This window comes from Camelina sativa, chromosome 4 (assembly GCF_030686135.1).
Source record: "Camelina sativa cultivar CO46 ecotype springtype chromosome 4, ASM3068613v1".
Classification (NCBI taxonomy): Eukaryota; Viridiplantae; Streptophyta; class Magnoliopsida; order Brassicales; family Brassicaceae; genus Camelina; species Camelina sativa.
In genome coordinates, this window is record NC_141883.1 from 24,169,676 (window position 1) to 24,192,823 (window position 23,148).

General features: G+C 37.1%; 7 protein-coding genes and 1 non-coding gene across 14 annotated transcripts; 5 read left to right on the top strand and 3 right to left on the bottom strand.

Annotated features, from left to right (window-relative positions):
* Positions 1-270: 270 nt before the first annotated feature.
* LOC104781426 (triosephosphate isomerase, cytosolic) lies at positions 271-3,055 on the top strand. The gene is made up of 9 exons (XM_010506096.3): positions 271-593; positions 940-1,015; positions 1,314-1,437; positions 1,770-1,854; positions 1,953-2,085; positions 2,270-2,364; positions 2,477-2,555; positions 2,660-2,742; positions 2,851-3,055. Exons 1-9 carry the CDS (start codon positions 555-557, stop codon positions 2,899-2,901), a joined length of 765 nt encoding a protein of 254 aa, XP_010504398.1. The 5' UTR covers positions 271-554; the 3' UTR covers positions 2,902-3,055.
* A 1,790-nt stretch (positions 3,056-4,845) lies between these two features.
* On the top strand, positions 4,846-7,242 carry LOC104781427 (putative serine/threonine-protein kinase PBL1). 2 transcript variants are annotated; one of them, XM_010506098.3, is made up of 6 exons: positions 4,846-5,265; positions 5,486-5,799; positions 5,891-6,026; positions 6,115-6,257; positions 6,367-6,490; positions 6,654-7,242. In XM_010506098.3, exons 1-6 carry the CDS (start codon positions 5,235-5,237, stop codon positions 7,070-7,072), a joined length of 1,167 nt encoding a protein of 388 aa, XP_010504400.1. In that variant the 5' UTR covers positions 4,846-5,234; the 3' UTR covers positions 7,073-7,242. The 2 variants fall into 2 exon arrangements, with proteins under 2 accessions (XP_010504400.1, XP_010504399.1); XM_010506097.3 differs by having other exon boundaries at positions 4,855-5,265; positions 6,112-6,257.
* A 70-nt stretch (positions 7,243-7,312) lies between these two features.
* Positions 7,313-10,388, top strand: LOC104781429 (serine/arginine-rich SC35-like splicing factor SCL30). 5 transcript variants are annotated; one of them, XM_087511482.1, is made up of 9 exons: positions 7,313-7,633; positions 7,733-7,917; positions 8,046-8,123; positions 8,541-9,024; positions 9,145-9,315; positions 9,422-9,441; positions 9,581-9,659; positions 9,746-9,946; positions 10,034-10,388. In XM_087511482.1, the coding sequence occupies exons 5-9, from the start codon at positions 9,212-9,214 to the stop codon at positions 10,128-10,130; spliced, it is 501 nt and encodes a 166-aa protein (XP_087367608.1). In that variant the 5' UTR covers positions 7,313-7,633; positions 7,733-7,917; positions 8,046-8,123; positions 8,541-9,024; positions 9,145-9,211; the 3' UTR covers positions 10,131-10,388. The 5 variants fall into 5 exon arrangements, 4 of the variants coding, with proteins under 4 accessions (XP_087367608.1, XP_087367605.1, XP_087367606.1 ...); XM_087511481.1 differs by having other exon boundaries at positions 7,527-7,633; positions 9,422-9,453; XM_087511479.1 differs by lacking the exon at positions 8,541-9,024 and having other exon boundaries at positions 7,476-7,633; positions 9,422-9,453.
* Positions 10,389-10,690: 302 nt separating this feature from the next.
* On the top strand, positions 10,691-12,948 carry LOC147946141 (16 kDa phloem protein 1-like). 2 transcript variants are annotated; one of them, XM_087511484.1, is made up of 5 exons: positions 10,691-11,072; positions 11,166-11,231; positions 12,255-12,396; positions 12,495-12,630; positions 12,724-12,948. In XM_087511484.1, exons 1-5 carry the CDS (start codon positions 11,006-11,008, stop codon positions 12,781-12,783), a joined length of 471 nt encoding a protein of 156 aa, XP_087367610.1. In that variant the 5' UTR covers positions 10,691-11,005; the 3' UTR covers positions 12,784-12,948. The 2 variants fall into 2 exon arrangements, with proteins under 2 accessions (XP_087367610.1, XP_087367611.1); XM_087511485.1 differs by having other exon boundaries at positions 12,258-12,396.
* LOC104784085 (AP3-complex subunit beta-A) lies at positions 12,940-18,065 on the bottom strand. The gene is given in 12 exon segments (XM_087511483.1): positions 12,940-13,312; positions 13,314-13,419; positions 13,530-13,793; positions 14,004-14,947; positions 15,261-15,461; positions 15,566-15,675; positions 15,756-15,882; positions 16,012-16,185; positions 16,309-16,938; positions 17,172-17,421; positions 17,511-17,587; positions 17,709-18,065. Coding segments are annotated over 12 exon segments (3,351 nt in total). The 5' UTR covers positions 17,925-18,065; the 3' UTR covers positions 12,940-13,060.
* Positions 18,066-18,349: 284 nt separating this feature from the next.
* LOC147946142 (small nucleolar RNA snoR125) lies at positions 18,350-18,562 on the top strand. Its single transcript, XR_015597987.1, has one exon. It is a non-coding gene; the product is annotated as a small nucleolar RNA snoR125 (small nucleolar RNA).
* A 151-nt stretch (positions 18,563-18,713) lies between these two features.
* Positions 18,714-20,980, bottom strand: LOC104781432 (DNA replication complex GINS protein PSF3). Its single transcript, XM_010506105.3, has 7 exons — positions 20,670-20,980; positions 20,325-20,400; positions 20,154-20,222; positions 19,961-20,061; positions 19,645-19,737; positions 19,235-19,374; positions 18,714-19,123 (listed from the first exon to the last, which is right to left on the bottom strand). The coding sequence occupies exons 2-7, from the start codon at positions 20,367-20,369 to the stop codon at positions 19,014-19,016; spliced, it is 558 nt and encodes a 185-aa protein (XP_010504407.1). The 5' UTR covers positions 20,370-20,400; positions 20,670-20,980; the 3' UTR covers positions 18,714-19,013.
* A 192-nt stretch (positions 20,981-21,172) lies between these two features.
* LOC104781433 (expansin-A16) lies at positions 21,173-22,627 on the bottom strand. The gene is made up of 3 exons (XM_010506106.2): positions 22,334-22,627; positions 21,885-22,203; positions 21,173-21,720 (listed from the first exon to the last, which is right to left on the bottom strand). Exons 1-3 carry the CDS (start codon positions 22,485-22,487, stop codon positions 21,411-21,413), a joined length of 783 nt encoding a protein of 260 aa, XP_010504408.1. The 5' UTR covers positions 22,488-22,627; the 3' UTR covers positions 21,173-21,410.
* Between the last annotated feature and the right edge of the window lie 521 nt (positions 22,628-23,148).

A 23,148-nucleotide genomic window follows, 5' to 3' on the forward strand; every position in this document is an offset into this window, starting at 1 on the left:
AGTAGACCAAAATTAATCTAACTCAACAAAGAAAATATCCATCTTTAGGTGTGTAATATGGGGTCTCAATTGCATTTTTAATAATTAAGATCTCATAATCACAAATTATATGTAAGTAATTTGGAGAAAACAAAAGTTACTTTAACTGAACAAGTTAATGGGCTTTCACCATCTATGTTTATGTGCTTTAGTGAGCCTAAGCCTTTATAATAGAGCATCACGATCCACGCCGTTGTCTATTTTATTAACCCCACCCGGTTCCACCAACCAAACCTTGCCCAACACGTCCACAATATTTTCCCCATCCCTGATGAATTCACATTATTACCCTCAGCTTTCCTAATTTTTAAAGGAATATTCTTCTATACCCTAGACATATGCGTCTTTTCCTATATAAAATATTTAGAGTATATATTTTTATTTTATTTATATATCAGTGACCTCCTGCGAGAGACAACGGCCACTGAACACTCTTCGATCTAATCTTTTTAGCTCTCCTCTCCCATCTGTGACTCTCGTGATCGTCGTCTGAACCAAAAAAATCTTGAGCAAAAATGGCCAGAAAGTTCTTCGTCGGAGGAAACTGGAAATGCGTAAGTGATCTTCTCTTCTGGATCTTTGTTTACTTATTTAGTTCTTCCCCGATCAAGTGAACGAGATCGGAAAAATCTCGATCGTGATCTGAGATTTAAGGTTTTGTTCGTTGTTTGCTTCGATTGACGTCGAGTTCAGATCCCTGATTTCATTATATGTTTTTGATTTAGTACTGATGGTTGAGATTTGACGATTCGGTGCCGGATCTCATGTTTTTTGTCAGTTTTGATTACGAATTCTTCATCGATTGGTTTCGTGTTCTAGTTTTGATGGATCTGTGTGTTAATTTTGTTAGCGAGGTACATGATGCTTATGGTTTGTTTTGGATATTTTAATCTAATGTAGAACGGAACTGCTGAGGAGGTGAAGAAGATTGTGAACACTCTTAATGAAGCTCAAGTACCTTCACAAGATGTTGTAGGTAAGTGTACCATCTCCATTGCTTTGGCGATTCTATAATTCTGTTTTTGCATATCTTTGAAATCTGAGTTACCTGATAGTGGAATAAAATGTATCGCATGGGTTTGGGCATACGAACAAACCTGTTTCACTGTTATATACAGTAAGCTGTGGATAGGTTAAATATTTGTTACCTCTCTAAGCATGATTAGATAGATCTACTATCATCTACATGTGTTCCATCATATTTGTTATGGTTCTATCTATGTTCGTTACTATGATTGGATTAATAGTATGACGGGATTTTTTTACCATTGCAGAGGTTGTGGTTAGCCCTCCATATGTTTTTCTTCCCCTGGTTAAGAGCACATTGAGGTCTGACTTTTTCGTTGCTGCACAAAACTGTTGGGTTAAGAAAGGAGGTGCTTACACTGGTGAAGTGAGGTGAGATTCTCGCCACCGGTGTATACTTTAAGCTGTTTTACCGTTATTGCTTCATTCAGTAAAGATCTATGGTTTTGTAGATGAATTTGAGTTTGTTAGAAACAAATCAACTTCCCCATGTGTTGCTCTTCTTTATTTTGTTTACTATCTCACCCAAGTGATAAAGGAAACAATTTAACAGTTGAGAGTCATAACATGATTTGATACCTGCCTGGTTAAAAAAGCAGCTGTAAAACGATTCACCTGTCCATTGGATGCTTTCGTAGGAAGAGTATATATATATATATATATGTGATGTCTGTACTTACGCATTATGTATTTTGTGTGTGCAGTGCTGAGATGCTTGTGAACTTGGATATCCCATGGGTTATCCTTGGTCACTCTGAAAGGAGGGCAATCCTTAATGAATCAAACGAGGTTAGTGACCTTTCATGATAATACAAATTATGGTGTACTAATCAAATCAGCTCTTAGATCCATGATATTGGTTTTTGACCTCTATCCTACATTTGTAGTTCGTTGGAGACAAGGTTGCCTATGCACTTGCTCAAGGTTTGAAAGTGATTGCTTGCGTTGGTGAGACTCTTGAGGAGCGGGAGGCTGGGTCAACCATGGATGTGGTCGCTGCCCAGACCAAGGCTATCGCTGGTATGTAAATTGTCAAACATTTGTATCTCTTTTTGCTACCTGAGTTCATTCGCTTTGACACTGTGACCTGTTATGATGATAGTAATTCCTGTTTCTACTCACTATACTCCCTTAGTGTATTATCTTTAAACCACACAGAAATGTTTTGTTGGCTTAAGAACTCATTTTTTGTTTGTAATGGCAGAACGAGTGTCAAACTGGTCAAATGTTGTCATAGCCTATGAACCAGTGTGGGCCATTGGAACCGGAAAGGTCGCTAGCCCAGCCCAAGCTCAAGAAGTTAGTTGTTGTTGATGCGTTTGAGTACTTAAACATTGTTGCATATGGTCATGATTTGTTGGGATATCCAAATTATCTTTCTCTTGCGAAAACTTATTACATTTATGAACAGGTACACGATGAACTCAGGAAATGGCTTGCCAAGAACGTGAGTGCTGATGTCGCTGCTACAACCCGCATCATCTATGGAGGTAAGACTATGATTAGCATATTTGAATGTGACAGTAACACCTTTTCGATTCATTTCCCCCTCGAGTTTTATGTTACTTGGCTTGACTATGCAAATTTTTATCAGGATCCGTCAATGGTGGTAACTGCAAGGAGCTAGGTGGTCAGGCTGATGTTGATGGTTTCTTGGTCGGTGGTGCTTCTCTAAAGGTACACATATACTATATATTTTGCTGCCTTGTTATAATAACATCTTCGTTTTTGTTTCAATCAAAACCACGTCTAATGTTTATTTTTGTTCGTTCTTTGCGTTTGCAGCCTGAGTTTATCGACATCATTAAGGCTGCAGAGGTGAAGAAAAGCGCCTAATGAGTTCATTAAGCAGTTTGAAAATCCTTTACTTTTCCAGTCTCAACTCTGAAAAAAATATATGAATAAGTTGGTACGATGATACATTTTGGTTCCAGTTGTATTTGGCAAAAGTTTCTCTCTTTACTATATTGTTTTGAGAACGCAACAATCATATTTCTTCTCCATTTATTTAGCCGTCAACTTGCAATTCTCTTCCTTTTTTATAAGTGAAGCCTGTGTTCGTTGTTCATATAATTAATTCCCTCGGCGTTTCGTTTCTAAATTATTTGTTTCTTAATTACCTGTTTAATTAACATTAAAATGTCATTATTCCATTTTGGACCCCCTCTTTTATTTTTTAATCTCTGTATAATGCTGTCAACCACTAAATGAAGAAGCTTGCAAACTTATCAAAAGATTATACAATAGGAGTGGGAAAAAATTGCTTTATTTTTTTTTTCTTTCGCTTTTCCCTATTGACTTGTCAATTTTGACATTTTTAGTTTTAAAATACTATTTTTTTCAACTTTATTGTCTTCATCATGAATTATGTTTAACATCATGTTGATTGTAAGAGAGTAAAAAAAGAAGAAAAAAAAATTGTGGAGAAGAAACTCAATATTAGGAATGTCAATTTTTCGATTTGTAGAAGAAAAAAAGGATGCGTATGCCGACACGAAACTAGTTATGCTGATTTAAATAACTAGTTTTATATAGGTAATCAGTAAAACGGCTCAGTGGAACTTAAGTGATCATCATCATGTGTTAAGAAAGATGGATTGAAAGTCCAAACGAAGAGCTCCGTACGTCAAAATTGTTCAAAACAGTTATTAAAAAATTGGACTCAAGTGTAATAAAAATGTATATTGGTTTTGACCCGGCTAGATGTGACAAATAATGCCAATAAACAGACACAATACCGTGACTCAGCTACAAATGTGATAACGTATTATCTCCCAAGTCAACCCACATTTCTATTCATGTTCAGGGAGTGCTTCACTTTAGGAATTATAGGGATTTTAAATATATGTTTTCAGTATTATATTATTTAGTTGACGTTAGACTTATTTTGCTTAACGAGCAAACAATTGTGACCTTAGGAAGAGGAGGTTTGACCAAGTCATCGATTCTTTCCGGCAGTGGAGTAATTTTGGGTCGTATGACTGAAACACATTATTTATTCATGTATTAGAAAACAAAATACTTAACACGTTATTGAATCAAAATTGGAGAAGAAGAAAAAATGGAGGTTTGGTATACAGCGACAACATATACTTCAATCTTCTGCCCAGTTTTAAGTGTTATTTATAGAATAAAACTTTTATACGTACAAAACTCTCATGATCCTTAGCACTAGTTAAAATTACATTACACACAATTTGGTCAAGTATATTTTCTTCTTTACAAATCATATTTTTTCTTACCTACTTTGTATAAAACTTATTTTCTGGTTCACTATATTATACAGTACATAAGTAGATATTTTCCTAGGTCAAATTTTCTTACCTAACTGTGTAAAAAAAGTTTATTGAAACTCCACAGGTTAAACCCGAACCTGTCTCATCATTCCACAAAATAGTATCCATCATTTTGGACAAAACTTTTGTCTTCTTTTTAGCATCCAACCCCACCCAAGTCCCATCCTCCACGAGGTCCACGACGAATTCATAAGGCCAAAGCAAATATTCCAAAATCTAAAAGACCATTATCTGACTCAATATCTATTAAGAGGTAAGACGTTTAATTTTGAATCTTTAACTTATCATTCATTAGTGATCTTTTTACGTACATCGTTAATTTTGAATCTTGAACTTACCATTCATTAGGTATCTTTTTATGTACGTTAAGCACTCTAATCAGATGGATCAAATCAAACCTATAGAAGAAAGTACAAACTTAGGCATAAAAGAACCAAAAAGTCCCACTGATTTTATTATTAAACTATTACTACTAATTAAACTCGTTTCCATTAAACGAGAACCCCTTCTTTTGGTCAAAACTCAAAACTCACTTTTTGTCTGAATTCGTTTTTTTGGACAAGAAATAAAAAGAGACCTTTCTTCTTCTTCTTCTTCTTCTTCTTCTTCTTCTTCCTTTACTTGCCTCTACTCCCTAATCTCATCATCAACATCCATCTTCTCTTCTCATTATCTCTCTTTCTCTCTCCTTTCTTCTTCAGTGTATGCTTTTCAAATCTGTCTCTTTCTTAATTGCTCAGCTTTAATGGGTTTCGTCTGAGAGAATCTGTTCCTACACAATAAAACAGCTGAAGAAGCCAACTCATTTTGTCAGACAAAGGGCAAAAACGATCTACTTTATTCGTTTTGATCCATCTCTCTCTCTCTACTTCGATGGGCTCTTGCCTCAGTTCTCGTGTCCTTAGTGCGTTCTCCATAACTTCAAAACTTTTTTATTTTTCATTTCTCCTTCCATCTGTATCTCTTCAAATTCGTGATCTTTTTGGTTAATTGGTAATGGGTTTATAGAAAAGGAATGAACTTTGCAAAGAATCTTATCGTGATCTGACTCTCTAAAAAAAGTTTTCCCCTTTTTGGTACTCTCGATTTTGACTTTGGTCAACGCTTTTTTGGTTGTTGTGCAGATAAGAGTAGTAGTGGTCTCGATGATCTTCGTCTCTCGAGCTATAAATCATCATCGTCATCATATGCGGGAGCTCATAAGACAGAAGGAGAGATACTTAGCTCAACGAGTGTTAAAAGCTTCACCTTTAATGAACTTAAACTCGCAACCAGAAACTTCAGAGCTGACTCTGTTGTTGGAGAAGGTGGTTTTGGTTGTGTCTTTAGAGGCTGGCTTGATGAGACTACTCTTACCCCGACCAAATCTAGCTCCGGTCTTGTAATTGCTGTTAAGCGGCTTAACCCTGATGGTTTTCAAGGTCACCGAGAATGGCTGGTACAAAACCAACTTCTTTCTTCTTATGTTTTTGATTTGGTGGCTCTGACTCTGACTCTGATCTCTTGTGTTATGTTTTGTTGTGACTCAGACAGAGATCAACTACTTGGGGCAGTTAAGTCATCCCAATTTAGTTAAATTGATTGGTTATTGCGTGGAAGATGAACAACGGCTTCTTGTGTACGAGTTTATGCACAAGGGTAGTCTTGAGAATCATCTCTTCTCAAGTGAGTCTTTAATCGCTTTATTAATCAAAATCCATATTTTGTGTAACTTGAGAGTTTTTGTTCTTATGTTTGAATGTTTTTGAAGCAGGAAGCCGGGACTTTAAGCCGCTCTCTTGGATTCTACGGATAAAGGTTGCACTTGATGCAGCTAAAGGACTCGCATTTCTTCATAGCGACCCTGTCAAAGTCATATACCGAGACATCAAGGCGTCTAACATCTTGCTCGACTCGGTATTATGCTCTTCTCTCTGAAAAAAAACCCTTTAAGTCTACATGCTTTTTTTTTATTTTTTATTTTATCAACGACTTAATGATACTGACTTTGTTTTACAAACAACAGGACTTCAATGCAAAGCTTTCAGACTTTGGTTTAGCGAGGGACGGTCCTATGGGAGAAACTAGCTATGTTAGTACCAGGGTCATGGGCACATTTGGCTACGCCGCGCCAGAGTATGTCTCAACAGGTAAAGTTCTAAGATATAAACTGTTGCTAAGATATGATACAATCAATTGCCTAACTATAGCATGAGTATAATAAATGCGAGTTTGAATAGTAATAACTATAACATTTTGGCGGTAAGAGTTGCATTCTTGTTTTGTTCTCTCATATCTCTTATCTTTTTTCAGGTCACTTGAATGCTAGAAGCGACGTATACAGTTTCGGGGTTGTTCTTCTGGAACTACTATGTGGAAGGCAAGCACTGGACCATAACCGCCCAGCCAAGGAGCAAAACCTTGTGGATTGGGCTAGACCGTACCTCACAAGTAGGCGAAAGGTTCTACTAATTGTGGACACTCGGCTTAACTCACAGTACAAACCCGAAGGAGCCGTGAGATTGGCAAGCATTGCTGTGCAGTGCCTCTCATTCGAACCCAAATCGCGTCCGACCATGGACCAAGTTGTCCGAGCCTTGATACAGCTGCAAGACAGCGTGGTTAAACCGGCAAACGTTGACCCGGTTAAGGATACAAAGAAAGTTGTGGGATTGAAAATTGAAGACAAGTACCAGAAAAACGGTTTAAACAAAAAGACTGATGGTTTGTAGTAGGTAGAGGATGATGTGGCTGCTGGTTAGGTCTCATGTCTCCTTGTTTGTTGTTGTTGTTGTTGTTGTTGTTGTAATATTTGTCTGTGTGTAAGTGATTTTGTAACACTGGTTATAGCTTTTTTGCTCCTGTTGTTGATTTGGGGAGAATCTTTTTCTGATAGATCAAATATTTTGAGTATATATACCAAAATGGGGTAGTGACCATATATGTAACTAATTAATTTTCTGTCAGATTTTAGGGTTACGTTTTCCTATTTTATTTTTCCTAATCGCTAACAAAAAAAAAAAAAAAAAAAAAGCCTAGACCAATCTCTGTTTTTTCCAAGAATTTTTTTTTTATTTTTACACAAAACTGGAAAACAGCAATAAGGCCAAGCCCATTTAATAGATGGGCCTAGCTACTCAGATCATCCAATAGAAGAAGAAAACAAGAGAAGTCATCATCTTCTTCTCTCTTCTTCTCTAGTTGTTCATTCACTTCATCAGATCTGTCTTTTGAACAATTTGTGTCTTCTCTTTTTGCTACTCTCTCAAAGTTTACCAAGTGTTCCGTCGGAGGTAATAATTTCCTGATCTTTTTATTCTCTCATGAATCCTCCGATTGTAAACTCTTTTGAGGATCTCTGGTGTTGAATACGTTTCTTCTCTCTGTGTTAGGTTTTTTCTTTTTTTTTCTTGGAAAAGATGAGGAGATACAGTCCGCCTTATTACAGCCCTCCAAGGAGAGGATATGGTGGTCGAGGTAGAAGTCCACCTCCTCCTCCTAGACGTGGATATGGTGGTGGACGTAAAGGATCTAGCCATGGTAGTCTCTTGGTTCGTAACATTCCTCTTGATTGCAGGTTAATTTTTTCTTTCTCTCTCTCTCTCTCTCTCTCTCTCTCTCTCTCTCTCTCTCTCTCTTGCTTAAATTACAAAAGACTCTATTGGGTTTTTACTGATTTTGTTGTGTTTTTTTTTGATTTTGCAGACCAGAAGAGCTTCGTGCGCCCTTTGAGAGGTTTGGACCTGTGAGAGATGTTTATATCCCGAGAGACTATTACTCTGGGTGAGCTTACTCTTTCTTTTCTTTTTTCCTTCTTGATGTCTTTTGAGCTGTTGTTTAATCTTGATTGATAGACTTAGTTGTGTGATGATTAGCATATATGATTCTTGTTTTGAAGCCATTTTGAGTTCCTTTGTTTACATTGCATGATGCTTCATATTCAATGCTGAACCTTTGATATGATAGAAAAAGGGTGTTTGTAAGTCGTCAAGGTTTGCACAAATTGAGATGACATATGAGTTGATTTTGGCGCAAGTTATGCTCTGCACTTTCTTCTTTTTTTTTGGTTTACTCTGCACTTTCTGTTAGAGCTTAGTTCTCGAGGTTAGAAGAGACCTTTGTCGATGAGTACTCAATTTCAGAGCTTTCTTTTTTGACTTGCTTTTTCCTTAGTACATTAAACGTTGAATGATTTCCCAGGGGGTATGTTGGCTTGAAGTTAAAACAAGACCAAGCCCCACATTTTGATGAAGCCCTCGTGAAAAATGCTTAACTTAGTGCATTAAAAGGATATTAAGAGTCATTTCAAATCAAGAATGTTTTGTTTGGAAGCAAGTTTATAAGTGAAGATTGTTTTGTTTGGAAGCAAGTAGTATGTGAAGATTGTTCTATATGGAAGCAAGTAATAAGTGAAGAATGTTCCTTATGAAGCTTTACTATAAATTACTCAAACTTTATAAGTTTGTTTGGGAAGGCGATCTGAAGAGAACTTACTTTTGGGATCAAGTGCTTCTTATTTTTACAAGATCTCTTGCCTCTTTTCGAGTTGATGTGCTTAAACTGTTAAGAAAAGGTCAGCTACTAGCGATATTTGCATAAGTAGAAGTCTGCTTTTCTTAGAAGTTCTCAGAAGCTGATGTTTACTTAGACGTTCTCAGAAGCACAATTACCATATCTGAGAAAGGTATTCAGTCTAGTGGTTGAGTGTAGGCTGAGTTTGCTGATAATATAAAATCTTCCTAGTGTTATGTGCATTGCTATCAACCATCAAACACTTGGAATGATAAGCTTTTGAATTATGCAGGGAACCGCGGGGGTTTGCCTTTGTGGAGTTTGTTGATGCATATGATGCTGGGGAGGCTCAAAGAAGCATGAACAGGAGGATATTTGCTGGGAGAGAGATAACTGTGGTTGTTGCTTCAGAGTCTAGGAAAAGGCCTGAGGAGATGCGTGTGAAGACTAGGACTCGGAGTAGGTAAGTTTCGATATTCTGATTGCTAAAGCAAATAAGTTATCAATCATATCGCTCTTCCCCAAAGAAGTTGAGAACAATAATCAAAAAATTGTCTTCTGTTTTTCAGGGAACCTTCAGGCTCCAGAGGTCGTTCTCATGGTTAGTCTGATTCTGCACTTATTATGTTCTTTAACAGTAAAATTTCAACATACATGAGTAGAGCTAGATTGTGACGCACTTGTTTTATATACATAGCTTGAGTATGTCTATGGTTGTGTGTTTTCAGGACGGTCTCGTTCACGTTCAATCTCTCGTTCACGCTCTCCCCGTCGTCCATCAGACTCTAGAAGCAGATACAGATCAAGGTAGCCTGCTTTGTTACCTATACATTTTACATCATTATCATTCAAGTCAATGAGATGTATGTTTAATTTACATAATGGTTTTACAGGTCTTACTCTCCTGCACCAAGACGAAGAGGAGCAGACTATTCACCATCTCCAAGGAGAAGGCAAGAGGAACGTCCACGATCACCACCAAGAGGTCCTCCTCGTGGAGAAGATGGAAAATACAGTCGGAGGTCCTATTCCCCTGGCTATGAAGGTGATGCTGCTCCAGACCGGGACAGAAATGGAGACACTGAGATTAGAGAGTAAGTGAGACATTGTGTCTGATTTTCTTTTTGCCCCTGAGGATTGTGTCTCATGTTTCGTATCTGGACATTGATTGGTTTTTATAGGAAACCGGGCTATGAACCAGAGGAAAGGCGTCGTGGTGGAAGAGCTGTTTCAAGATCGCCTTCGGGATCCAAGTCTGTGGAGGCATCTCCAAGATGAGACTTATGTTAAGAAGCCTGCCTCTCTCTCTCCCGATCTCAAAGACCAAAGCTTTGTGCAACGCTTTATGGGTTGTCTTTGTTTCTCTCTAGTAGTGGTCTATGTGTCTTCAAAAACTCTACTCTGGCTTGTTGAAGATAGTGGTGTCTTGTGATGTGATGTTACTTGAATCTCTGTCCTCGGTTTATGGGTTTTATTTTTGAAGTTTTGTATGAAGATTGGTTTAAGCTTCTAATGTGTCAAACGTTTGGTATACCAGAATGTGCGTGCGACCAGAGTCTTCTTCTCTCGTATGGTCAAGAGTCGAGAACTGCAATTCTTCTTTGTTTCGTAGCAGCAGCCTTTGAAAATCTTATAACAAAGTCTGTGTCTAAGAATTTCTGAGAAGAAGATAATAAAAAGGATTCCATCTAGAAGTCAATATTATGATGATGTTTTCTTGGGTCTATTTTGGACAAAAGGTCCAAACCAATACTTTCTGATTACACTTTACAATTATCCAAGCAGCCAATCTGGTCTTTCCTTAAACAAAACCAACTACAGGTGTAAGATGGTAATTTGCATTAGTTGACCAAACGAAAAATACTTATTAGGTCTTCTTGTTTTGCCTCTTCTACATAAAAGTTTGGTTTGGCTTGGTCCGGTCTTGGTGGAACCAACCACGAACGCGGACGCGGGTTTATGTTTTGAAAAATAATAAATAAGAATAGTATTATTAATCATGTGAACGAGAAGGTCTGCTTGTGTTCTTTGCTTCTGTATTTAAAGGACTTCTTCTGACATATCCACTTCATCGTTTCTCTTTCTTCTTCTTTCTTCTTTATTTAGAAAACACAAACCCAAAAAAAAAACTTTGAAAAGACTCTTCTTGAGAGATGGCTGTGGGAATCCTTGAGGTTAATCTCATCAGTGGCAAAAATCTCAAGCGATCTGATTTTCTTGGTAATGAATAACATCTCTTCTCTCGGATTTGGTGTCCTTTCGAATTTGTCACAAAAAGATTTACTTACTTTGTGTTTGTGTTTTGATTATTAGGTAAGATAGATCCATATGTTGAGATCCAATACAAAGGGCAAACCCGCAAAAGTAGCGTTGCTAAAGGTAATTAACTTTCTAATCATATTCCCTTCTCTCCAAAAATATTTCCAAATCTCTCTATAATCAGCTTAATTAGGCTTTCTATAGTTTGACTTTTTCTTTTTGGTTTTATGCGAGAGAGACTATTTCTCCATTTTCATTTTCTATCTTACTTAAGCATTAAAAAGGCCCAGATGCTTGTGATAGTTGATGGTTGTAACTTGTAACTTGTAAATAAAATAATAAGTGCAACTTGAGATCCATAGGTATTTCAACTATCCTCATAGCATACCACTGCATGTTTTAGCTTAGCTAAATCACTGTTTTTACTTATAGATAGTATTCCTAGTAAAATTATTGTTTAGTATTCTTTTGAATTATAACTTTCTTGAAGACATGATATAATGGTGATGAATGGCACACTATTTGTTTGCGCTTTGAAAACAGTTTTTATCACTCGCAACATTCATCAAGTTCTTGTGTTATGTTGAAGCAAAGATTTTATTCGCTATATGCATGTCTTAAAAGTATTTTCTTGTGCGAAATTAAAAGTATATAACATGAAAACTAAATAAAAGATAAAATATGTGATCTACGAAAAATAATTTGTTAAAATGTTAATGTTATTTTGCATAATTTTTTCATCCCAACTCTCAAATGTTTTCATCTACTTTATTATGTCCTGTTTTATATTGGAGTATAAGTTTCTCTCCTAGTATGGTTCAAATCTTGAAAAATTATGTGTATGGGCTATGGATAGAGTTTCCTTCTCAAACTCAAAGTAGTCATCTCATTTATCGAGATATTGTCTGGCCAACATCATTATTTAACTAATCCATCAATACACCAAACTTCATATTTAACTAATTAATTATAACTAGTGGTTGTTTACTATAAGAAACAATAATATTTTAGTTTTCCTTTTTTTTTTTTTAAAGCATAGGGAAATGTAAAATTATATGATCTTGGTGATATTCTAGTAAAGAAAATAGTATACTAGACAGAAAAAAAAACTGATTGGAAATATTTGTGTTTATTAAAATGAAGAAGATGGAGGTAGAAACCCAACATGGAATGATAAACTAAGATGGAGGGCAGAGTTTCCTGGCTCTGGTGCCGATTACAAACTCATCGTCAAAGTCATGGACCATGATACTTTCTCTACCGACGACTACATCGGCGAAGCCACGTACGTATATATAATATTATATGACATAGCCTAAAACTATAAAAGATACGTAAAAATGATTTGGATTAATCTTGATTAATGAATGAATGAATAAATAGGGTACATGTTAAAGAGCTATTGGAAATGGGAGTTGAGAAAGGAACGGCAGAGCTAAGGCCGACCAAGTACAACGTTGTTGACTCTGATCTCTCCTTTGTCGGCGAGCTTCTCATCGGAGTTTCTTACTCTCTTTTGGTTGGTTCACTTCTCTTTATCTTTTACATTTTTCTAACTAAATCTTGTTCAACTCTTATTGAAACTATTTGTATTTTTTTTGGGAATCTTCAGCAAGACAGGGCAATGGATGGAGAAGTATTTGGAGGATGGAAGCATAGCCAGTTTGATTAGTTTCGTTCCTTGCTATTTTGCTGATTCTATGTTACTGTTTTATCTTTAGTGTCAACATCATTAAGCTATTCATAAGTTTGAAAAATATATTATTTAATTTTCATGATGTATCATGATCTGTTGGTTGTAGAGAATCTTTAATTTAGTAAGAGCATGTTTATGAAATCTCATTGTATTTATATTTAAATCATACAGAAATTTATAAAGAAAAAAAGAATGTTATAAAACAGGGTTTAGTACACATATAGTGACATACAAGAAAAATCCTCTATTTTGCTTATCGACTGGTTGAAGAAGACGTCTCAACCATAAAATTAGCTATCCTGTTCAACAGGTTTAGACCAAAAACCGTTTCTTCGCAATTGATCTTGACAGTTAAATTCAGAACTTCGGTGCATTTGCCTTCGACTGTGATGGTAATCAAAAGAGGGATCTCACTGCTTAAGATTTTGCTGCCGAATCTTAATCGCAGCCCAGTTGCATCTTCGAGTGTGTTTGCAACTGGTAAATCCACAGACACAAGGTGTAGAATTTGAGTTGCTAAGCACCTTTAGTGTTATGCATTCGCAGATGCTGAGAAATTTGTCTTTCCCATTCTCCATTCTTGAATCTTTAACATGATCGTCAAATGTACACCTACCAAAATTGAAAAGAACCCAAGGTTTAGGGAAACTCTTAGTGCAGAAAGTAAAAAATCGAAGTTTCTTATTAATCAACCTCAGCTTTAAGTAAAGAAAGCAGCTAACCTTCGACTATACTCAAACATTCCAGGTAATCGAGATTCTGTGGCTAAGAATTCCTCGATGCTCATTGAAAATGGCTTCACAAGGTATCCAAGATCAGGTCGTAACTTGACAGGAACCTTCTTTCCATTGTAATGCAAGGTTAACCTCATGGGAAGCAAGTGGTGATGAAACCGAACCTGGATAAGCCTCTTTGCACTCTGACGTGGTTCAAGGCAACTGATTTCCTCAAGTGGAATTAGTGTTGGCAAATTGTTGTAAGATGCACTGCAGGGTTTACGAATAGGTAAATGAGATAATTAAGAGAAATTAAAGATAATGGATTTCTACCAAAACTAATTCCTTGCAGGATTAAGGATGAGAGCTTGTGTGATATATATCATTAAGTTAGGTACAGTTTATGTAAGGGTAAGTGATATATGGATTAGGCAAAAAGCATGCTCATTAAATCAATTCGTATAGAGGAATCAAACTCACTTTGCTTTACCAACCAAAGTCTGTTCAGAAGAGTCTGCTACCTTCATTGATTCTTCATCTTCCAAATTCACGTCCAGGATAGGTTCCCCAGAACTGTTCTCAAACAGAACTTCTACGCAAACATGTAATGGGGATACAGTAGAGACTTCAGATAAAAAGGCATAGTCTACCTTCAAGCCACTGCCATTTCCAGGGTCTAAGAGACTATAGCTTTTCGGCTTCACTCGGCTTCCTATATCACCAATGGATATCTTCGCATAAGAGCTCTGATTACTATTTACTGCAGATGGAGTTTGATTTGATGTACTAGGCTGATCATCTAACCACAAATCCAGGGCCCTTTTGGACCTTAGTTCTTCCTGGCCAGCGGAATCGTAAGTATCTGAAATTTGAATCAAAGGAGCAGCTGGATCACTGGCATCATTAGACACCGTTCTTCCATTATCGTCACTGCTGAGATCTGAACCACCAGAAGATTCAGACTCATAATCAGAGGAACCATCCTCATCCCCTGTTTCAGAGGATTCCTGAGATCCATCCAAATCAGCTCCGGCCTCCCTTTGTCTATCTAAATCTGACAGCTGGTCATGTTCTTCAAACACAAAACTACAGGGCTTTGGAAGAGGTTCATATCCAGGGGCTGCATGAAGAACTATCTGTGACAGAGATCCAGGGAGATAAAAACGATCGTTTAGAGCTAAAGGTGTAAAAGGTTTCAGTTTTCTCCCAAATACATGTTCCACAACATGCACAGCAATATTTTCTTGTGATGCAACACTGTCTTCTGTGGGCTCATGAGAAGCTAATTTGCATGACAGCAGCTTCTTGAGGAAACGAGTTCGATCACGAATGTCATAGCTTAAGTCACATTCGCCCAATTCAAGCATATAAACCATAATCCTTTTCAACATATGAAAGTCGTCAACCTTTGCACTTATTAGAACCTGCAATTTCAAAGGCGATTGAAAATTACTTGATCAATATCTTCTGAGAACTGTAGTGAGACATTAGCACAAGCAGTAATGCTTTTCCACACCTAAAATATTTCACAGGACAGAAAAGCCATCGGATGAAATGGTTAATGAGAAATCTTATTATTAGCAAAGAAATGGAACATATTTTTTTAGAGAGAAAAGGTGAATTGTAGATGCCCTCTTTCATTGGAACATATAGACTTTCCTTCGGATTCATGTAGAGATAATATATGGTCATACTATAATTACCCAGAATAAGATGAAGCAAAACCCCTAGCTATACCTTAGCTGTAGTATTAAGAATCTGTAGTTTTGTCTCTGATGCCTCTGATTTAAAGCTCCATGCAAGGTACTTGGTTAACGTGGTCAGCATCCTAGGAATGATAGGACCCAAAGAGCAGTAAACCCCTACCATCCAAATAATAGTTGCACGAGCAGCAGCTACCTTTATTGAATCCAGACTACGAAACAGCTGAATTATCACCTTCAAACAACAAAATGAAAAAATATCAATACATCATTGGGTTCTAAGCATGTTATTAAACTAGTAAGATACAGATGCTCAAACAGTAAATGAGATGTGTATACTTTATCATGACTATCGGGATCTCGCTCTATGATAGTTTGAATCGACATCACGGCTTGCACCAACACTCCTGCTTCTCCATCTACCGACTCGGGATCGCCAGCAAAAGATTCTGTAACATTGTGAGAGCTACTTTAACCGAACTGCCAAATAGGTCAACCAATGAGTACAAGTAAATGAAGCATAACTGACCTTGTCGAACTAGTGCTAACAATCCATCAAGACATGTAGTTGGAATTGTTGGCAGTCTTTTCGCACACAAACCAATTGCTGCAATTGTATCAGCTGCAAATCTTCTGTCCGGATCTTTAATATAATCCTGGAAAAGGCTCATGGTTAACAACACTTTACGACGTGCTTATTTAGAATACTGGAAAATCAAATGATCACACAAACTTTCCAGAATGAACCAAAATACTTTGATAGTCGATTAAGGATAAAGTAGTACCTCAAACTCTCTCAAAATTGAAGAGATAGATGAAGCGGTAGCAATGAGAGAAAGCATCTCCAGCTTATGTGCTTTAACTTGATATGCATCGGAGGAACAAATAAAGAAATTTTCGAAGTGTGGAGCAAAGAGAGAAGGGGCTGCTTTGGCGAAAACTAGGATATTGCAGAGGACCTGCCACGAATATGAATAAAACAATTCTCAGAAAGGAGATTTCGTCAAGACTACATAAATGTGTGTGGAATGTGGAGTGGACGGACAAGAAAACAAAGGCAAGGAAAATAATATAATTATTACCACATATTTGGAGGCGCTGGATGACCTAAGCAAAAACAAGAGCGGTTTAACAATTTTTTTAACATCTTCTAGAGGTGCCATTATCCATTGAACGCCAGCTGCTGCTAGTACAACCGCACTGTTATTACTCCATAACAATGGGGATGTACACTGAAGCAGGATCTTAACATCTTCATTATATGCAATAGATGTGGTCTCGTTGCTATCGAATGCAGATGTAACTGTATCGGGGCAACTAGATCTAGATAGATATTCATCTGGACCTTCAATGTAACATTTAGATACAACGTTGACCAGATTAACATCAAATGAATCACTTTTACCACCATCTTCTTTATCCAATGTAAGAACTCTGACTAAGCCATCCTTCTCACAGAACCCATTACTATCCATACCATGTAGGGACAACATCAAAGATTCCCGTACAAGTCCATGCCTTGCAACCACATAGCGTAAAAGAGTTCCAATGAGTAGTATCTGACCCCACTCTTCTACGTCAGGAAGAATCTGGCACAACTTCTTATAGTTTTTTCTAATCAGTTCGAAGTTATTAGGACAGATTGAGGTGAATGCCGCTGCCGCTGCTCCAACAACTCCTGGAGAATGGTCATTCAATAATATCCCAACTATCTGCAGCAAGGTTCATTGCATCAATGGAAAAAAATCCACATTCACCACTAAAACTTCTAAGCCCAAGAACATAAAAAACATAGAACCTTCCCTCATCTTCAAACACTAGACAATGCATAAACAGAAAACTAGACAGGATTTTCAAATCCTAGTGCCTATGTAGACATGGCTACCAAATGGGACACACACACACAAAAAAAAAAAAAAACTAAAAGGACAGTGACAGGACAAACCTCTTCAATTGCAGGAGCATGTTCTTCGAGACGCAAATCATGCAACTTAGGAAGAGCATTTGCAGCACATTTTCTGACATAGACAGCTGGATCCCTAGCACATTTACTCACAGCAGCAAGTGCAAGAGGTGCAATAACATGTAAGCGAATCCCTGCCATTGTACGAAGTGCCCAAGCCCTAACCAATGGGTTTGGATCCCCCAAGTCCTTCTGAAAATAGTTGATCGATAACAATGCTTCATTTGGACGCCTACATAAACCAATAGAAAGCTACTATGTAAAGATACACACAAACAAAAAGTAAAACACAGCAAATCACTAATTTGGGTTTTTACATACTTTTCCGCATATTGAAGCAAATACAAGTAAACTAGCTTCTTCACTTCCGATGACTGTGACGCAACGTTCTTCACCACCTGCCATTACAAATTCGTCCCAAACAATGTTTTTTTAAATCGGAGCTAGATAGATCTCACAGGTTCAATCCAACTGATATTGGAAACAGAAGGATCAAAACCAAAATAAGTGAAAAAACACCTGAGGGAAGAAATTGGAGACATCAAAGCCCTGAGCGATGAGTGCAAGGAGACGTTTAAGAGCTTCACATTTCTCGGATTCGAACTTGCTATCTAAAAGTGGAGCAATGTTGACATCCTCTGGATCATCATAAAGATGAGCGTCAGTGCCGATCCGGAGCACCACAGCTGAAGCTTTGCTCAGAGTCTCCGACGTCGAACTAAACTGATTAAACATTTCAAGTTTCCGATCAAATCACAACTCCGCAATTCAGAAGGGGGGGGGGGGGGGGGAAGAAAAAGTTCGGCAAGAGACGATGAATCATGAAACGAACTTTTGCAGAAGAGAAGCCTTGTGTTTGGATAATTGAATAGCCTTGTCCAGACTCTGGATTAGAGTTTTTTAACCCGTACCGATAAACCGGATGTTATTGAGATGATCGTAAACCGGGTTTTATAACCCGAATAAAGCCCGTTAAGAGTGGGCTAATAATAAAACCCTAAACCCATCTTATATTTATACGCTTTAAGTCACCTTCTTCTTCTTCTTGTTCTTCATCGTTTGTTTTGATAAAATTTTCTTCTTTACTTTTCCGGAAAACTGGATCTTGATTTTTTTTTTTTTTTTTTAAACGAATTCGCTGGAATTTTAAAAATTTGTGGGGGCGATGATTAAAAAGAGAGAGGCTTGAGAGGGGAATGTGAACAAAACTCTCATGGGATGGAGAAAAATTTAACCCAAATCGAAATCGATGGAGAAATACATTATGATTTTAATGTTTATTTTTTCCCTTTTTTGATAAAGGGTTCTTTTTTTTAATTCATCCCTTACCCTCGATGACGGTCCTTCCAATCTTTACACTTGATATGAGCCCTTTTTTTACTATATTATACTTTCGTTTCCCTTTAATTGTTGTGTTCGATTTGGTTACACTGATTCTGTAATCCAAAATATAGTATGAACTTTAAGCAATATGATTACTGATTCCATGAATTGGAGTGGACAATGTTGTTGATCCAAACGAAATATCCAGATAACAAGATACATATATTAGATCAATATCAAGAGATACATGATCCTATGGCATTGTAATATAAGTACAAGGCAAAACTGTAACACCAGTTGGATCTGATTTTTTAAGTCAACTGAAAGAAGCACATAACTGAGTGTGTCATCAAATCAATATGGTTACAAAACGATTTGAACTATTTGATTCAACGAAAAGCAAATATATATGTTGTCTACAAACATCATTTTGACATGTTTACTATGACACAATCACTCTGTTGGACAAGGATAAGAATAAAGAGTTTTTGGGTGAACTTATTAATTAGAATCCTTGCGTTTTCTTCCGAGTATTGAAGCTCTCTCTAATCTACGCCCACCTGTTTTCCACTTCTTGAAGGCTGTCGATGACAGGTGAGCTGCTTCGTACACTTTCAAAAAGTTCACAGAAACGAAACAAAAAGGATTGTTAAATGGTACAAGCTTTAGTTTTAGATGGTTAACACTAAATTCAATACCATGGCAAAAACAACAAGGCTTACAGTTGGTTTCTTCTTTTGTTAAAAACGACAAGTACTTGGAAGCTGTTATATGAGCTGCTGTGTATACTTTTGTCAGTGCCTCCTTGTATCTGATCTTAAACGCAGTCGATAGCAAGATCCCAAGTGTTCTATCTGTAACCCTGTTTAGACCAAAAACCAGTATTGATTACCACAGCATATAGTTTTTACTTTAATCCACACAATGTAACAATCTGGTTTTCATCTACTTCACAAATTAGTCATGCCTGATTCACAATTAAATCTTGCTACCAGAGCTATATTTCTCAAGGATTAGACAGCAAATTGACACCAAAAAAAAAAAACCCTACTTTTGTTTTTGAAACAAAGAGAAAGGACAACATCAAAAATGAGGGGGAGACAAGTGGACAGAGTCTTAAAAAGGAACTCACAGTGGCTCTAACTTGCATCCGAATTCATAAAAGTATGGACAGCGAGATCTAAGATCGACGTATGCTGCATCAGCCTGAACTTCAAGCCTCGTCCTGCATAAAACATATAAAGCCATGAAAAGGCTACAACAGGGCGGAAGAAAACAAACTGCTTATAGGAGACTATCTGAAATCAGAAATGTTAACCAATTCATGGAGCAAAGAGAACCACTAAGGAAAAAAGGAAAAGAGAGAATCAAATTGACAAGCTAGTAAAAATTTCCAAAATTGACACACAGTCCAAACATGACACAGTTAAGCTATAGGAAATGCTTACTTTTGGTCAAAACAGGCAGGAAGGTTAATGGACACAGCTTGCCTAAGCTGCAACTCATGAGCAAGCCAGAACGGAACTTCCACTTTGGAACCTTGCTCAGCCTGAAACAAGGCAAACAAAATTGTACTAGTAAAAAAAACATGTTAGAAAGGGAAATATGAAGATATTGTACTCCATCAATGAGAATACTGACACAGTTAGTTTCGGCACTTGGATCAATAGTCACACCATTTGCTGTTTTATGGAATAGAACCGGTACATACTGCAACAAGGTAGTAGTAACAAATCTAGATCAGGTTCCTAATTTGATAAGATAGCCACAAGCAAAATCTATAATCTAATTTTGGAGAATAAAAGGTGAAACCTCTTCTTCAACAAGTATGTCGTCAATATCATAATAGTTTGTCATTCTCTAACGCAGGTTCCACACCACAATACCCCTGGAATTGGATTATCAAAGCAGTCCATAAGACACTCTCAGAAACCAAACTCAAAAAAAACCTCTCCTATGGCGAACACAAATGTACACTGACTACAAAGTAAATCCCGGTTCTGAGGGAAATTAAGGGTTCCTGCCAACACAGCAATCGATTCCACGGAACAATTCGATTCGGACTACTAAGCTAGGGCGTATAACGGAAAACGAATTAGGTTTATCGATTGAAATTGAAACAAACCTTTGTAGAATAAAGGGAGAATGAAAACTTACACAAGATAGGGATTGGGAGCAATATCGAAGAAGCCTTGCGTTGGAGATGACTTTGATAAGAAGAGAGCAAGGAAGAAGAACGATGCCGTCGTTGAAGCTCCACCGGGTCGAATTTTATCTTTTGGATTGGAACAGCGGGTCGACCAATTTTTTTTTTTTTTTTTTTTTGTGGGAAAAAAAATCTTATTTTTTGTTGACCAAAGGAAAAAGAAATCTAAAATACATTTTTTTAGTATAAATAGAACGAATTAATTAATTCTAAATTAAATTTAGTTGAATGTTAGAAATCATAAATATGTCAACAATGTTTTGGATATCAATTTTTTATGGTAATTATTACTTATAACACTGTAGGGTTAATGTGTAATATAACTTGCTTGAGAAAATATGTAACTTAGTGGTTTTTAGAGAATAAGTAGACTGATCATATCATTGCTTTACAATATAGTCTAGCCAGATTTTTCGAAAAAAAAAAAAAATGAGAAAAGGATAAACAGAAGAAGTTTAGTATAAGTACAAGTGGTAAATTATATAATGAAACTTGACATTATACAAGCAATGGAGCAAACCAAATAGTATAACTTAAAGAGCTGCGGGCTGTTTACAACATTTTCAACAGCCACTTCAGCTTTCTTAATTCTCCCACACTCCCCAAATCTCATAAGAACAAACAGTATTAATAGAAAATATAAATTCAAACTTGTGGAAATTGAACCACTTTTTGAATGTTTCGATTTCATTTTAGACCCTGAAGTTCTTTCCGACAAAGGTTTGTCCAAACTGCCAGTTCGAAGGAGCGATGTTCCATGAAGTAGAGGTTCTGCGGTCACTGGATGTGACACGGAAAGAAAGTGTCTGACCAACGAGAACATCATTTGACTGCCAGTTTTGTCCCCAGTTCCTTGTCAAACTCATCCAACCAGTCTTTGAACCTTTCACGCTTGCCTTCACGATGTCTCCTGCTCCCGCCACGTTCGTGATCAGCACCAAGTTGAAGTAACGGTGACCGTTGATCGTGAACCTTATCCCTCCACTCTTCTTACATGCCACCCTATACCAAACCCACATTTCTCAAGCTTATCAATTTTATTCATTGTAACTTTTTAATATGTTTTTCTCGAATTGTGCTTTATAAAACAAACAATGTTATCGAAAAGAGAAAAACTTATTGTAAATCCAAGTTAACCTCCTTTTAGTTGTATATGTGAAGTATACCTGCGGTAAGAGATGGGGACAATGCCGGCACGATAGGCAGCGATCTTGAGAAAAACGGGCATTGCAAGGTCGAAGTGAGCACGTGGCGGGTTGCACCAGCCGCCATTGTCGCTAGGTTGGGCTAAGTTTGGAGGGCAAAAGTTAGTTGCGGTTACGAAGACGGAAGGACTACCCGGGTGACACCATTTAGGATCATTGACACATTTGACTTCAAAGCATGCCCCGCAGCTTTGGCCACTGTTGAACAACGCTGTGCTTAGCGCTGCCGTGTTTGTTCCGTACCCTTGGCTGTATAAATCTCCGTATCCGCACGCGCCACCTAACACAAAACAAAGAAAACCAAAAATGAATTATAAGAGAAAACAGAGTGCTCTGTTTTTAGAGAGTTAGTATAAAGATTGATCAAGTATGTTTTTTTTGAAATTTGTATTTAATGAGAGTGGACTGACCCATGGTTCCCGAAGCGTCGTTGCCACCGTAGAAAGTGGCGTGAGCGGTTTGCCAAGAGCTGCTGGAGTAAACGCCAGGGATTCCGGCGTCGGTGAGGCTCAGGAGGAGGAAGAGAGGGATTATGGTTAAGAGAATCGATGGATTGATTGCCATTTTGGTTAGTATATGTGATTGAAATGGAGAGAACTGGATCAGATGATTGTTAGACTTAGACTAGAAGGCTGAGGGAGGGACTTGAGGATGGTGGAAATTACACTTGTGAAGATGGCTATTTATATTGGTGGAGAGAAACTCTAAAGTTAGAGAGAGATAGAGATAGAGTTGGCGGAAATTAGTATTTTCTAGATAAAACTTTATAAAATAGATGGTGAAAATATAGGTTTATAACCGTTTGCAATTGTAATCTTAATAGTACTGCAATGCAATGAGATCATAGCAGAGTCTTTTATCCGATTAAAAATTCGGAAATCTACTAATAATGTAAAATGAGACAAACTCCAAAATAAATGAAAATAGATAAATGTCATATATTGTCCAACCAAGTACGAAAATAATTCTACTACAAATTAATGTCTTATTTATAAAAACCCACTCCTATACAATATATTCATAAACTAACAAATAATTAGTTTGGTTTTTAAGCAACGATGATGATAGTGAAACAACGTAATGGAGAAAACATTTGAGTTGACATCATGTAACATGTTGTTGGACTTTGCCTTTTTTAGTGTTCATAAAATAATCTCAAAGTTCTGCGAAACAATACGCATGAATGTGCATAATGTATAAAACTCTACGATGATTGAACAAAGGT

Coding starts and splice junctions, on each gene's coding strand:
- LOC104781429 (XM_087511479.1), top strand. CDS start 7,760: ATGAGGAGATACAGTCCGCCTTATTACAGCCCTCCAAGGAGAGGATAT. Junction 7,918..8,045: donor AACATTCCTCTTGATTGCAG/GTTAATTTTTTC, acceptor TTGATTTTGCAG/ACCAGAAGAGCTTCGTGCGC. Junction 9,947..10,033: donor GGAGACACTGAGATTAGAGA/GTAAGTGAGACA, acceptor TGGTTTTTATAG/GAAACCGGGCTATGAACCAG.
- LOC104781432 (XM_010506105.3), bottom strand. CDS start 20,369: ATGACAAACTATTATGATATTGACGACATACTTGTTGAAGAAGAG. Junction 20,223..20,324: donor ACATACTTGTTGAAGAAGAG/GTTTCACCTTTT, acceptor ACCTTGTTGCAG/TATGTACCGGTTCTATTCCA. Junction 19,738..19,960: donor CCTGCCTGTTTTGACCAAAA/GTAAGCATTTCC, acceptor TGTTTTATGCAG/GACGAGGCTTGAAGTTCAGG.
- LOC104781433 (XM_010506106.2), bottom strand. CDS start 22,487: ATGGCAATCAATCCATCGATTCTCTTAACCATAATCCCTCTCTTCCTC. Junction 22,204..22,333: donor CGACGCTTCGGGAACCATGG/GTCAGTCCACTC, acceptor GTTTTGTGTTAG/GTGGCGCGTGCGGATACGGA. Junction 21,721..21,884: donor GTCCCCATCTCTTACCGCAG/GTATACTTCACA, acceptor GGTTTGGTATAG/GGTGGCATGTAAGAAGAGTG.
- LOC104781426 (XM_010506096.3), top strand. CDS start 555: ATGGCCAGAAAGTTCTTCGTCGGAGGAAACTGGAAATGC. Junction 1,016..1,313: donor ACCTTCACAAGATGTTGTAG/GTAAGTGTACCA, acceptor TTACCATTGCAG/AGGTTGTGGTTAGCCCTCCA. Junction 2,365..2,476: donor GCCCAGCCCAAGCTCAAGAA/GTTAGTTGTTGT, acceptor ATTTATGAACAG/GTACACGATGAACTCAGGAA.
- LOC147946141 (XM_087511484.1), top strand. CDS start 11,006: ATGGCTGTGGGAATCCTTGAGGTTAATCTCATCAGTGGCAAAAATCTC. Junction 11,073..11,165: donor CAAGCGATCTGATTTTCTTG/GTAATGAATAAC, acceptor TTTGATTATTAG/GTAAGATAGATCCATATGTT. Junction 12,631..12,723: donor GAGTTTCTTACTCTCTTTTG/GTTGGTTCACTT, acceptor GGGAATCTTCAG/CAAGACAGGGCAATGGATGG.
- LOC104781427 (XM_010506097.3), top strand. CDS start 5,235: ATGGGCTCTTGCCTCAGTTCTCGTGTCCTTA. Junction 6,258..6,366: donor CTAACATCTTGCTCGACTCG/GTATTATGCTCT, acceptor TACAAACAACAG/GACTTCAATGCAAAGCTTTC. Junction 6,491..6,653: donor GCCAGAGTATGTCTCAACAG/GTAAAGTTCTAA, acceptor ATCTTTTTTCAG/GTCACTTGAATGCTAGAAGC.